The sequence below is a fragment of the Hyaena hyaena genome, unplaced genomic scaffold, assembly GCF_003009895.1.
Source record: "Hyaena hyaena isolate Hyena2069 unplaced genomic scaffold, ASM300989v1 scaffold_103, whole genome shotgun sequence".
Taxonomy (NCBI): Eukaryota; Metazoa; Chordata; class Mammalia; order Carnivora; family Hyaenidae; genus Hyaena; species Hyaena hyaena.
This window is the reverse complement of record NW_024080735.1, coordinates 2,924,371-2,938,598: the sequence shown is the minus strand read 5'-3', so window position 1 is coordinate 2,938,598 and position 14,228 is coordinate 2,924,371. Positions and strand designations below refer to the sequence as shown.

Below are 14,228 nucleotides of genomic sequence, written 5' to 3'. Positions count from 1 at the left end.
CGATCCCGGGAAGTGAGGGAGGAACGCGCCTCCAGGAGCTGCCGGCACCCCGAGCGGGTCTGCCCCAGCCCCGGGCTCCGTGGTCTCTGTTCCTTAGTAAGCACGGCGACGCCTGTGCTTGGGTCCAGACAGGCTGCTTCCGAGGTGACTTCCTGGAACGCAGAGCTGAGACCCTCCCTCACGTTCCCCGTAATCGCTGAATGGCTTTAACCTCCTGCGATCGGGGGGCCCGCGTGTGCCTCCGTCCTACAGGGAAGTTGAGAGGGCCACCAGGAGGCTCAGGAGCCTGCCCAAGGTCAGCAGGTGAGGAGGGGGCGGAGCCAGGTCTCCGGCCCAGGACACCTGCCTCTTCCCCACCGCGGACGCTGCCCTGCTCCAGGCCTCCTGGCCCCGCCTGCTCACCCTCATCCCCCACTGCCTCCAGCTGCCCTTCCCAGCAGGTCTGGACCCAGCTGGGGCTCCGTTCCACAGGCCCCTGCCGGTGACAGTCCCCGCTATCACCCCAAGTCTGTCCCCACCCTCCCCTGCCAGGCTCCACCAACACAAAGGCCTGCCTTCCCCACGCTCCCCGTCTTTGCACACCCCTCCCTGGCTGAGGGACCGCCACGTCTGCCGTGCGGCGTGAGGTGACACGCCACAGCCAGGTGACAGTGGCTCTCTGGCCTTCCACCGGCGCTTTGCTGTGGGGTGCAGAGGTTGCGTCCCGAGTTCCCCGAGGGTCCGGCAGTCCAAGGAGCCTGGTGAGCTAGCTGCCCCTCTCTCACGAGGCAGAGGAGGAAACTGAGGCCCGAGAGGGGCATGAAGGGCAGCGTGGGCCTATTGTTCCCTGACAGACGGGGCCGTGGCACGGGACGGGTCGGTCTGGACTGCGAGCATGTGCCCTCCCTGCTCCACGTGCACCTGTCAGACCCTTGCCCCCTCCCTTGCTGCCCGGGCGTGGCTGGCAAGTGGTGGCAGGCTGCGTACTTTTCCTCTGGACCCACCTTCACGTCTTAACCCCCCTTCATCTCGTGCAGTGAGGTTTTTCCGTTGTGCCCCCCCCGAATTGTTTGTTCGGCCTTCTGGGGGCTTAGATAAGAAACTCCTTGGCCTTCCTTCACCTTCTTTGGTGATCTCCATCGGAAGGATCTAGAAAAACAACCTTGCCCATAGAGGCCCAGCCCTCCTGTCATGTGGCCTGGCGAGCTCGGCCCTCGTGCAAGAATAGACTAGGTCCCTGTGGCAGGGTGAGGGGTGTGGCATGGGGGGGGGGTGCCAGGGTCAGTAGCTGGCGTCCTCCTCCTTGCACAGATTCTCACGTGTGAGCCTGATGACAGATGCGGCTGGTGTGACCTTGATGTCACCTTGGGCCCCGGCAGCCTCCATAGCGACAGGCCCGGGCAGGGAGCGAGCTCCTGGGTCTGCGTCCTGGTCGAGGCAGGGCCCCTCCTCACGCCGTGCCCCCCCCCCCCCACTGTTTCTAGCCTGTTCTCCCAGTGCGGAGCCTCGTGGGTTCGCTCTGGTTCTGCCAGCCCGGGACCCGCTTTCCCAGGAACAGTGGGGGTTCTCCGTCTCTGACCAGCTGTTTGCGTTAACTTGGGGGTGTGTGTTTCTGCAGAAGCGTTGAGTGCGGCGGGGGGGCGGGGGTGGGTTGTAAAGCAGTCGTGTGGGTGAAGGTTCTCGAGCCTATTCCATCACTTGCTTCCCCGGGGCTCCAGCTCTCCCTGCAACGGGATGGTGACTACCCTGCACACCTGTTGCGGCGATGAAGTCATGCCCGTCTCGGCCCCGGCGTCCCTCCTGCGCACGCGCATGCACGCGTGCACACACACACTCTTCTTACTTGACAAACACCCTCAGAAGGAGAAGTACCTTGAAGAGGAGGGAACTGTCACCCCTGTGTGCACCCGAGCCGCAGGGCAGAGGGTGCTGTCCCTGGGGAACTCCCTGCAAGGTCTCTCTTCAAACTGCTTGCAGGCGAGAAGGGCCTCTGTGCAGCCGCGTCTGCAGCGCAGCGTGAGGTGACACGCAGCAGCCGGTGACGGTGGCCCTCTGGTTTTCCGCCGGTGCTTTGCTGTTGGGGTGCTGAGGTCACGTCCCGGGGCCCCCGAGGGTCCGGCAGTCCAAAGAGCCTGGTGGGCCAGCTGCCCCTCTCTCACGAGGCAGAGGAGGAAACTGAGGCCTGAGAGGGACATGAAGGGTGGCGAGCCTGACAGATGGGGCTGTGGCAGTGCACCTGTCAGACCCCCACCGCCCGACGCTCTGAGCATCTGGGCACTTTGCCCAACTCCCGCTGGAGGTCCGCCATGTAGGTAACGGAGGTGATGTCCTTGGAGCCACCAAGGGCACCTGCCTGGCCTTTGTCATCTAGGGGCCACAGGTAGCAAGTCCCCTTGCTTTCCGTTTGTCCTAACCAGAAAGCAGCAGTTCCCTTTTTTTTTTTTCTAATGTGTATTTATTTGAGACAGGGGAGGGGGGAGTAAATGGGCCTGTGAGTGGGGGGAGGAGCAGAGAGAGAAGAGAGAGAACCCCAAGCAGGCTCCTCACAGTCAGCGCGGAGCCCGATGCGGGGCTCGATCCCACGAACCTCGAGATTGTGACCTGGGCCGAAACCGAGAGTCAGACGCTCAACCGACAGAGCCCACTGTAGTTTCCTTTCTAACGGAGGGTTTTTCATTCGCTTGTTTCCAGAGCAAGTCATGGCGGAAAATCAAAAACATGGTGCACTGGTCCCCCTTCGTCATGTCCTTCAAGAAGAAATACCCCTGGATCCAGCTGGCGGGACACGCAGGTCACCGCCGGCCCTCGGGCGTTCCCGTTGGACCCTCGGCTCTCCGGGGAGGCGCCCAGCGCCGTGGGTGGGGAGGGCTGGCCCCGGGTGCTCCCGGGATCTCTGGGAGTCCCAGCCGGAGTCTCCAGATGTGGCCTGAGCACTGGCCTGAGAACCCGGGAGGACAGACGCCCCCTCCAGAGCCCGGCCCGGCCCCAGACACACACGCGGCCCCCCCTTCCTCGTCTCTGTCTCTTCAGTCCCTCTCTCTCTCCCCTTTCTGTCTCTCTCCTGCATCACCCTTCCTAAATAAATACGTCCCTGACAGTGTGGCTGAGAAGGGGCACTTCCCGGGTGGGCTGTGCTGGGACCCCCACTTCTCAGCCAATCTCCCCTTCCTGAGACCGAGCCCGTCCAATCCGGACTCTGTCCTGAGACCCGAGGCACTGTCCTTGCCTGAGAACTGGACTGATGAGGGGCGGGGGTGGTGACAGCAACCCAAGAAGGGGAGCGACTAGGTCTCGTTGGTGCGAACCCCGCAGTGAGCCCTGGTGTCCCCCTGTCTGCAGAAGAAGAGCCTGGGGTCAGGGAAGCTAGGGACCCAGCCCGGATTTGCAGCCAGGACTTGTCTGCACTCCCCTTACGGTGCTTGGTCCACGGGCGGGGACCTGGGGGCATCTTTAGCTTTATTTAGCAAGCACCCCTGGGGGGCTGGGAGGCAGGTGGGTGTGAGAGCAGGGAGGGTCTCACATTCGGACCGAGGGCCTCCCTCACCTCACTCTGCAGGGAGTTTTAAGGCGGCCGCCAACGGCAGGATCCTGAAGAAGCACTGTGAGTCGGAGCAGCGCTGCCTGGACCGGCTGATGGCAGACGTGCTGAGGCCCTTTGTCCCCGCCTACCACGGGGACGTGGTGAAAGACGGCGAGCGCTACAACCAGATGGACGACCTGTTAGCCGCCTTTGACTCGCCCTGCGTGATGGACTGCAAGATGGGCGTCAGGTGAGCTGCGCCCCAGCCCGGCCCGCGGAGGGGCCCGCATGTGCCGGGGCCACCCTGAAGCCCGGTGTGTGGCAGGGCAGGCTTGGGGTGTGGGGGGACTACCGGGACCCCACCCCCACCCCGGTCTGATACTTTCCGCGCAGAGGGGACAGGCCCCTGGCTTCGCCCCTCACGGCCTCCTCCCTTTTCCGGAGCCAGTCGCAGTGTGGCTGGACCTTTCCGGGTGGGTGGGATTGCTCTGGCAGCAAGGTGGTGGGCGCACAGGGAGATGAGCCTAAGCTTGGAGGGGACTCGGAAGGGAAGGAGACCGGAAGCGCGGTCAGGAGGGGACAGGATGATGTGCAGAGCCGAGGGGACCCTGCTCTGGCTGCGTGACTTTCTTTCCTCAAACTTGAACTTGGACCATTCCATCTGGAGGAATCACCAGGGTCCCTCTCTCCTGCGGCGAGGGCTAGTGAAGGCCTTCTCCTCCGGGGAGGCCGTCCAGACTGCACAGCCTGATACCCGGCTTGTCTATCTGCCTGGGGCTCACCAGGGAGGCTGGGCTCCAGGGAGCCGCTCAGGGCTGGGGCCTGGGTTTGCTTTGGATGGTTTTTATTTCTTACAAGAGGAGAATGAGAAAGAAGTGTGTGTGTGTGCTCGCATGCACATGTGTGCAAGACAGGCAGGGGCCAGGAGAGAAGAGGGCCTGACAGCCACCTTCCCTTCCCTCCTCACTCCTGGGACTGTGTCCTCAAGTTGACCCTGCAGGCAGTGTTCCCCGGTGGGCGGCCAGGGATGCGGAAGTACAGGTCCCGCTATTTGCTCTTGAGCTGTCCTTGACCTCCCTGGCTTCCACCCTGCCTCCCTCTGCCTCCCTCCGTCCCTCCCTCCCTGCCTCCCTCTGTCCAGGGCCCTCACCCCTCCAGCCCACAGGGAGGAAACAGAATGTCCTTCTGGCCACCACTTGGCTTCCCCAGAGTCTTATTTCTGTCCCCGGAAGCCCCCCCGGCGCACCAGGATGGGCCCTCTCAAGGGAAGACACAGAAATATTCCGATTAGCGTTCACTCAGACAGTGGCCTAAAAAAGTACGCCCTGCGGGAAGGATGAGTGGAAAGTCTGTCCCCAGAGGCTGCCCCGTGTAGCTCTCTGTTCCCTGGGAGGCTTCTGGGGACAGGCTGCCTCCCTGCTTCTGTCCCACTACACCCCAGAGTGGCGGGCGAGGCGGGGACAGTGCCTCAAGAGGAGATGTCGCCCTCCTCTAGGGGGGCCAAGGGGCCGGCTGGGGAGGTCACACCCCACTGTGGGGCTGGGGACAATTCCCCGTGCAGGGCAAGCGACCCCTCCCCTCCAGACTGACTGCGGGGCCCCTTTGGAGAAAGCCCCAGGCCCCCTTCCTGTTTAAGGAGCTACTAAAAGCTCTTTGCAGAAGTGCGGCCGCCCCCCCACCCCCACAGGTGCCCTCCATGTGCTCTGAGCATTTGGGCCAGCATGACACGACCACGCAAAAGCCTCCTGCCCCTCGGCCTCTGCCTCGAAGCTCCTGCTATCCCAGACCTGGCTCTGCAGGCCCAGCCGTGTGCGTGCACGTGTGCGTGGGTGTGTGCGCGTGTGTACATGAGAGTTGTACATGGGGTTTTGTGTGGGAGTGTGTATGTGTGAATGGGTTGTGCGTGTGGCTGTGCACTGTGTGCGACGGTGTGCATGGGTGCGTGGGGGTGTGCATGGGTGTATGTACGTGAGGGTGTGCGTGCACGTGGGGGCGTGCAAGGGGTGAGGGTGTGCGTGCATGGGTGTGTGGGCGTGCATGAGGGTGTGCACCCACGTGTGCATGAGGGGTGTATTCAGGTATTTGCTCGTGTGTGTGCGTACGTGGGTGGGTGGGTGGGTGTGCTTGGGAGTGTGCACAGGGAGGTGCACTGTGCGTGGGGGGTGTGCACATGTGTGGGTGGGTGTGCATGGGTGTGGGGGTGTGTGCACGCGTGCATGGAGTGTGTGTACACGTGTGTGGGGGGGTGCATACCTGTGGCAGGCATACATGGGTACAGCCAAGGGCCAACAGCGGGCTCTAAATGACCAGGCCCACATTCACGCCCCAGGATTTGATGTTTTCTTACATTTGACACGGTGATTTCTGAAAACAGCCTCTGAAGGCGGCGTGAACTGACGTGCAATCTGTTCTGGGTCCCAGGCAGCAGGTGTGAGGGGAGGGGGGTCCGGGCCGCCATCACAGCCCCCACCCTGTGGGCAGCTTCTGCCCACGATGGGCCAGCACAGAAATCTTCCATCTGCTATAGTTTGGTCCTGTGACTTCTGTCTCCGGAAGGTTCTGGGGCAGCAGAGGAGCCCAGCGGCAGGGGGGTCTGACTAGGGAACAGGGGTGCGTCTGTGGTGTGCAGGATGCCCACGTGTGCAGCAGGGGTGACTCCCCACCTCAGTTTGGCGATGGGGATGAGGGAGGCATCGGGGGGCTGGGGCCCCAGGGTGCCAAGGTCCTGCCCTGCCCCTGCTCCGGGTTCTGGGGGACCCCACGGGTTAGTTCAGCCAGCAGCCGGTGTGTGCGGTCAGGGGGCCGTGAGCACTTGCCACTGGCTCTGCTTTCTTGGGCCTTCGGGTAGGGGCTTGGGTGTGAGGAGGCTTGAGCTGGGCCATCCGACAGCGGCCATGGGGCCCCCAGGCTGCTGCCTCCGCCGGAGTGGCCCCTTCCGAGGCCGCCTTCCGGCTTGGCCTCGGCACTTAGTGCTGCCGTGAGGTGGCCGCATCCGCAGGCCGCCCCGCTGTCCCGGTCAGGAGCCAGCCCGGCCCGAGCAGAGTGTGCCCACGCGCCCCTGGTGAGCGGACCGCGGCCCTTAGGTGAGGCCGGGGCTGAGGGTGGTCAGCGGCCCTCGTCACCGCACCCCCTCCCCCGCAGGACCTACCTGGAGGAGGAGCTCATCAAGGCACGCAAAAAGCCCAGCCTCCGGAAGGACATGTACCAGAAGATGATCGAGGTGGACCCCGACGCCCCGACGGAGGAGGAGAAGGCCCAGCGGGCCGTGACCAAGCCTCGGTACATGCAGTGGAGAGAGACCATCAGCTCCACTGCCACGCTGGGCTTCAGGATCGAAGGCATCAAGGTGAGGCCTGCCAGGTGCCTGGGGAAGGAAGCGACGGAGCCCCCATTCCCCCCCGCCCTGCCGAGGGGTGGTGGTGCCTTGCAGGGCCTTCCGAGGCCGCGAGCCTCCTTCCGAGGCTGAGAGCCTCCTTCCTCACCGGCCCAGGGTGTCTGTGGAAATCGGCCCGCGCCTCAGGCAGGGCCGGGGCTCTGGAGCGGGGTGGCTTCTGGGTCCGCCCTCTGCCAAGGACTCCCCACCTAGCCCCGACCGTCCGGCACTGACTGCGAGCCCACGTGGGAGCCAGCACGTCTCGTGCCAGTGCAGAGACCCGCTCTCTCTGCCTGAGAACTGGGGACGGGCAGTGAGAGGCAGGGGGCAGGGGGCAGGGGCGTACTGGCCACGGGCACTTCCCAGCCGTGACCCTCCATCTGCCCAGGCAGCTGGACCATCCCTCCTCCGTGTGCCGAGTGTCCCTGGTCAGGCAGCATGGAGGCCACCCTGGCCCCCAGGCCACCCCCACCGCCCGCCCTGGATCTGACGAGCAGGTGCAGGCTCTCCCTTCACCCGGGCGAGCGGGCCCTGCCTCCTTCTCGGGGTTCCGTCTCTGCTCACTCCAGGCCCTCCTGCCGGGCCCTAGTGTCCGGCAGTCCCCCCCCCCCCCACCCTGCCCCTGCTTTGCAAGCTCTGGGCTGAGGAGCCACGTGCCCCTCCCCTGTCTTCTGATACCAGTTTTTCTTCCTTTTTTGCATCCAGCCCTTCTACTGGTCGCAACTGTATGCTGCTTTTCCCCATAATGGCCATTTTCCTTTATGTTTCTGGAACGGTCCACTTTTCCCTTACGCCTCCCTCTCCAGCTGGGGTCCTGGCCTCTGTTCGTCGTCTGGCTGCCCGTCTCCCCCCCGCACCCCCCCCGCTCCAGGGAACGCCCCACGAAGGGAGCCCCCCTCCGCCCTCTCAGAGGCGGCCACGTTGCCTTACCTCGTCTCCAGCCTGCTGGTGCACAGACCCAAGTTTGGGGGCTCCTGACGGACCCCTGCTTTCTCGCCCTTTGTCCTGAATTAACAACAGATCTCCTCATGGGGGAGCTGAGTTCCTCGTGCTTCCCGGGAACAGCCTGGAACAGACCCGGCGCCAGGCTGAGACGATGCGTCGTCTCTCGCATCAGGCGGGCCAGGGGGCAGAGGCCGGCGGGCTGCTTCACACCTCGGCCTCCAGACCCTGCGATAACAGACCTTAAATTACAAAGGGAGCCTCGTGGGACGTGGGGTGGGGAGCACCTCTCTCCTGTCTGGCGAGGGAGGGCGCCCCCGGACGGCAGGGACCGGTGGGCGCTCGGGTTCCCAGGGCCCGCCTGACGAAGCGGAGCCACGCCCGTCTCCTCAGCCCCCGCCCCCCGCAGCCCCTGCTCCGGTCCCGGCCTCCCCTCCCCTCCCCTCCCTGACGGTCCTCCGCTGCCTGGGATGCTGATGCCACCCTCCCTGTTGTCGGTCAGGGCCGAGGACAGGCTGCCCTCTGTGGTGCCGCCCGGCTAACCGCCCTCAGCTGCTGGCTGCCTTGCAGGGCCGGGCGGGCGTGGGGCGCCGTCGAGCCTGACCCCTCCGGGGCGCTTGTCGTTCTCAGAAAGAAGACGGCTCCGTGAACCGAGACTTCAAGAAGACCAAAACGAAGGAGCAGGTCACTGAGGCCTTCAGAGAATTCACTAAAGGAAACCGCAACATCTTGGTGAGTGAGGGGCGGGCCGCGCGGGGACCCCTGTGCTCTCCAGACACCCTGGTCCAGCCCCAGGCCGCGCCGCCCGCACGGGAAACACCGGCCCCCGGCTTCGGCCCGGGTGAAGAGGGAGGTGACTTGGCTGCCGGCCTCTTTGGAGGATAGATGGGGACCCTTGGTGGGGTGGCCTGTCCCTCGCCGCCCGCCTCCCAGCCCCGAGGACGGGTCCCTCTCACAAGAGGGACGGTGGGTGGGTTCCTGTGGCCTCGCTGCCCATGGAGACTGGTGTGCTAGTCAGTCCGCGGGCAGCCGCTTGTCCCCGCTCTCCAGGTGAGGAGCTGAGAGGTCAAGGACACAGGAAGGGACAGAGCCGGCCTCCCACGCGGATTCCCGCCCCCGGCGCCTCCCGCCCGCGAAGGAGTGTGGGTGCGCAAGGCCGTGTCTGGGGCCTCTGCTCCGTCAGCTCCAGATGAGGAGGTTGGGCTAAGCGACCAGGACTTGCGCCCCCTTGGCCCTGATACTGGAGACGCCAGCGGGCCGCACGGGGCCTGAAGGCCGCCTCCTCCCCAGGCGCTTCATGCTCTGCTCGTGTTCTGTTCCCAGATCGCCTACCGGGACCGGCTGAAGGACATCCGGGCCACCCTGGGAGTTTCTCCCTTCTTCAAATGCCACGAGGTACATACTGGGCGTCTGCCCTCTTGGGCAGAGCCGCGCTCTGTGCGGTCAGCCGGGACCCTCGGGCCTGCCCGCCCCCCACGCCGGTAGACCCGCCTGTTCTGGAAGCCGGAGGGGCAGTTTTGAGGACGATGCAGCCAGAGGCAGCCTCCCCCCATCGGGTCTCGCTTCCCGCAGGGGGCGCCTCGTAATGCACCTGCACCGGGCTGCCTGGCCCCCTGACCACGAGGGACTGTCCTGCCTGAGGGCTGTGGCCCTCAGCCTAGGACCTCAGGGACTTCAGAGCTCAGCCTGAAGGGGGGAGGGAAGACACCCCCCCTCCCCGCAGGCCTGAAGCTCTTTCCAGAAAGCAGCGCCTCTCGGGTCTTATATGGAAAGAGCCTCGGCCTGAGCCCTGACCGCAGAGAGGACCGGGGGTCCAGCAGGGGGTGCGGTGGGAGGAACAGACAGGTGGTCCGGGACTCTGGGCAGAGGAGCTTCCCCGAGGGAGGGGTCCTGGCCCTGCGAAGCCTTGCAGCATCTTTGTGCAGGCGACATGACTGGCCCTTCCTCCAGGCAGCCTGCCCAGCTTGCTCTCAGATTGTATCCCCGACTTGCCGCTTGGCCAGGGTGCACCTGTCCCACCATATGTGGCGGCTTGGACCCCAGGACTGCCCATGAGGAGGGCCTGCAGTGCCCAGAGGGCAGACCGGGTGGTCTCCCCCCTGAACAGCTGTGCCCAAGCCTCTCAGGCGGTCCCTTCCTCCCCCTCCCTCCCAGGTCGCAGGGCCTCTGTATTCTCAGCTTGATAAAAGGGCTTTGTGCAGCCTCCTCCCTTCCCCCCTGCCTCCCTGCTCCAGAGGATGGGGGTGTGGGCCCGACCTCACAGGCCAAGCCTGGAAGGGCTGGGGGCCTCGAGCCCCAGGACCTGCCACGCGGGGCCGAGGGACCCCTTCACCCCTCTCAGCCCCCTGACCTCGTCTCACACGTTTGTCCTCTCTTCGCCTGCACCCTTGCTGCTGTTTCTGAAAAATTGTGTTCACGCTCCTCTCTCCAGAGTCTCATTCGGAAGCTTCAGGTCTAGAAAGAGGCCAGATTAGCTGGGGCTTCTGGTATTTTCCGTCTGAGAAGAGGGAGCCCCTGTGGGGGGCTCCGCATTTCCAAGGAGTAATTTCCAGGGACTTCCCTGTCCTGCCCAGGGCCCTGGGAGCTTAGAAAGACCCCACACCCTCTCTCCGTACCCCCTTTCTCCTCTGGCCCCACATGGTGCTCTGGGGGAGGGTTCAGGGGATATATTCACGTCTGGGAAAGCGCCTCACCCCCACGCAGTCGCGCTGACCTGGCCCGGAGCGGGGAGGGCTCCCTGGGGGCGAGTGGGACAGGGACCGAGCCGGCGGCCCCTCAGGGTCTGGGGGAATGAGGCCGGTCTGGACCTCCCCGCCCCCCCCCGGGGTGCCGTGTGCCCATTTGGGCAGGTCCTTTTCTCTGCCCCACGGGTGCAGTGCGGTGCCCTGGACAGGAGAAGTCGGGGCGTGTAGGGGGGAGTCGGGGAGGGCCGGGCCGGGAGATTTAGCCGTGGACTGAAATAGAGGGGAGGGTGCTGCCGGAGCTGGGGGCCAGGGGTGTGCCTTCGCAGCCCCCCTCCTCAGCCGCCCGCTCCCCTCCAGGTCATTGGCAGCTCGCTCCTCTTCATCCACGACCAGAAGGAGCAGGCCAAGGTGTGGATGATCGACTTCGGGAAAACCACGCCGCTGCCCGAGGGCCAGACGCTGCGGCACGACGTGCCCTGGCAGGAGGGCAACCGAGAGGACGGCTACCTCTCGGGCCTGAACAACCTCATCGACATCCTGACGGAGATGTGCCAGGGCGCCCCGCTCGCCTGAGGGCCCCGCCCGCCTCGCTGCCCCTCCCTCCTCTCCCCGCCCCCCCGCCCCCTCCGCCCCTGCTTCCTTTCTCCTCCTGTGTGTGGGTGCGAGCCCCAGAACTGACCCTCCCGAACTGCACTACGAGACACTTTGTAAGACATGGGGTGGAGACCTGCGACAGGAGAGGGGGGTCTCTGGCTCTTTTCCTCGTGACGGGATTGGAGCTGGGGTTTCCGCTTCTCTTTATAAACGGGATCTGCAAGCAGAAGGGGGATGCCGGGGAGGAGGGGGGCAGCTGGGCCGCCTGGAGGGGAGGGGGCCAGGCTCAGGTGGCAGGGAGGTCCCTAACCCAGGAGCCGGCCCCAGCCTTCCGGCGGGTGCTTACTGCCCCCTGGTGGCCGCTGCAATTAGGGCGGCCACGGGGCTCAGCCCATTTCAGCTCCACGCCCCCAGCCTGGGGGCTCCCTTTCAGCAGGTGCTTCTCCTAGTTGGGGCACAATACCACTGGCAAGTGCATGTGGGCCATGAGCAAAGCACCCGCCGCCTAGCAGCCCAGGGCCTCCCGTGGGCGCGTGCTGAGCAGGGACCCCACCCTCTGGTATCCAGACCCGCCAGGGGGTCCGGCCCGGGAGCCCGCGGAGTCTGCTGGCTGTGCGCTCAGCCCTGGACCTTCCCCGGAGGGGGCGGGCAGGAGCCCTTGTCCTTGATTATCACCTAGGAACTCAGAGGGGTGCTCTGCAAACCTGACCTTCCGGGGAGGTCGCCCAACCCTCAGAACCGGCTGTGCCTCCAGCTCCCCGCCTGGCTGCGACCAGGGGCACAGCCGGCCCGCAGAGAGACACAAGGAATCTGAGCGCACACCCCCCCTCGGTCGCTTCACCCCACCCCGCATCTTGGTGCACCCCCGGGCCTCTTTCACGAGGTCATGTCCACAGCAGGCTTGGGGCAGCGCTGGGCAGGGAAGAGGCAGATTTTAAAGGCCTCACTTTGCCCCCCTGAAGTAACTTCTTACAGCCGCAGGGGCTTAGACCCATATACCCTGGATGTGTGTGCGGCTCCCAGAATAGGTGGTGGGTGCCGGCCGTGGAGACGGGGTGCTCCGGGCAGCCCTTCCCAGGGTCTCCGAGTTGCTTGAAGATGACTGGGAAACAAATTAAGCCGTATCCTAATTTTAAAGCCAGTTAAGTATGTGTTGTGGAGAAGAATGTGAAATCGGCCTAACTTTTTAAGAACAAACCTCTCGGCCCTGTGGCCCTTTGCAGCTGTTAGAGGTGCAGGGGTGCCCAGGGCTGAGCTGTGACCGGGCGCAGGGCACCGGGGCCAGTCCCTCGCAGACCGCTGATTCCGGGACGTGGTGGGGTCCGGGTACACAAGCCCAGGAGCACAAGCCCAGAGGGGCCGATCCAAGAGACAGGGCCCTCTGGGGATCCCCCCCATCACCCTAGGGACTCGGGGGACCTTTGACCTCATCAAGTGACACCAGCGTTTCCCCTTTTGTGCTGGGTGAGTGACAGTTGGTGGGGGCGGAGGGTAGGACCCACGAGGATGTCTAAGTACAGATTTTAGGAAAGGAAATCACTTTGAAACTTCCTGGCTCATGTTCCAAAACAGAGGGAGCTTGTGTGTGGGGCTCACTAAGGGTCACCCCTCCTCCCGGCCTAGCGTGAGAGCTCGTGACAGCACATGACCCTGTAAAGGCGGGAGCACCAAGGCCAGCTCTGGGTGGCCCTAGATGGAGTCACTTGTGGCCCAGAAGGGACCCGGCGGGCTGTGCATCGCAGTCCGCGGGGAGGGGACAGGGACGCCGCTAAATCGGACGTCCGGGTCCCAGCACTGGGGACTGACCACAGGTCGCCCTCGCTTATCCATGAGGACAGTCTGCTGAAGGAACGCTCTGAACAAAAAAGTGCAGGGGACCAGCTTGACCTACTAAGAGAACAAATTTTCCAAGCACTTTAAATAGGCACCAGATGTTTGCAAACAAGTGTGCTAAACGGCAAAACGATGTGTTTATTAGCGGAGGTCCATGGCGCCTCTTACTGGCTGCACGTTGGGTTACATTCTGTCCGTGAAAGTGGTATAAAGGGGCATTTTTTTTTTTTTACGGTTATTCTCTTCCTTAGGGGTTGGGGGGGTGGGTTGTATTTACTCTCTGGCTCTCCTCTCCACACCTAAACTGTCAGCCTTTCCCCCCTTCTCTGCCTCCCCCCGTCCTGGAGGGGTAGATGGATCCCGGATGGAATTTCCCAGAAGCCTTGCGAGGGACTCCTCAGGTCCTGGCGGTGCAGGTGGGACAAGCCATGCGCACCTGTGCGCAGGTGAGCAGGCCACCTTCCCGCCCGGTCCTGGCCGCACCCCCGGGGCTCCTCGGTGTTCCGTGTGCTTAGCATTCAAGGAGAAGTTTCTCGACTGCTTGCCCACTGACTTGCCTTTCACGTCCTGTAAGACGTTTTTAAGTTATATTTATTTTTTCGGGTTTTTTTAATCGCACAAAACACTAAGAATGGGAGGCTGGATTGTGTTCGCCCTTCAAAGTTGTGCCTTCTTCCTGGATTCCCTTTCCCGCTTGGCGGAAAGAGTCTGGACACGGCACTGCCCCAGCCCGCAGACTCTTTCCTCTGGGAGCTGTATCTAGCTTTTGAGTTTCTCCTGCACCCAGTCCACGCCGCCGTGTGTACATAACCCAGCCCAGGGCTTGGGGAGGGGCGGGGTGTCAGCCCTCCACCAGTGCCTTTCTTCCCCAGAGGGCTCCCCTTCTCTCTGCACCCCTTTCGCCGCCACACCTTGGAGGAAACTGAACTGTTACAGACACCCCCCCTCTCCCCCCACACAGTGCCTGTCGAACAGACCGCAATGCCTGTACCTTCCTGAATAAAGGCCCTGGAGACCACGGTGCCGTCTGCCGTGTGGTCCTTCCGCCTTGGAGTGGACGGTGCTGGTGCTCTTCGGAGATTGGGGGGCGGGTAATACTGGGGCCTGAGGGTCCCCGGGAGTGGGGGTCAGATCGGATTCTGTTTCAATCTGCAAAGGATTTAAGCCACCTTTCAAAATGAGGCCTTTGAGGGGCGCCTGGGGGGCTCCGTCAGTGAAGCATCTGACTTCGGCAGCTCAGGTCACAATCTCTCAGTTCGTGAGTTCAAGCCCCACGTCGGGTTCTGTGCTTACAGCTCAGAGC

The 14,228-nt window shown here is 63.9% G+C and overlaps 1 protein-coding gene across 1 annotated transcript in view; it reads left to right on the top strand.

Moving 5' to 3' along the window:
- Positions 1–13,943, top strand: part of ITPKB (inositol-trisphosphate 3-kinase B) — an 85,864-nt gene extending 71,921 nt beyond the window's left edge. The window contains exons 3-8 of the mRNA XM_039235826.1: positions 2,671–2,770; positions 3,536–3,749; positions 6,641–6,845; positions 8,445–8,546; positions 9,138–9,209; positions 10,856–13,943. Coding sequence (XP_039091757.1) covers positions 2,671–2,770; positions 3,536–3,749; positions 6,641–6,845; positions 8,445–8,546; positions 9,138–9,209; positions 10,856–11,071 — 909 coding nt within the window. The 3' untranslated portion in view covers positions 11,072–13,943. The remainder of the gene's footprint in view (positions 1–2,670; positions 2,771–3,535; positions 3,750–6,640; positions 6,846–8,444; positions 8,547–9,137; positions 9,210–10,855) is intronic.
- Positions 13,944–14,228: the final 285 nt, after the last annotated feature.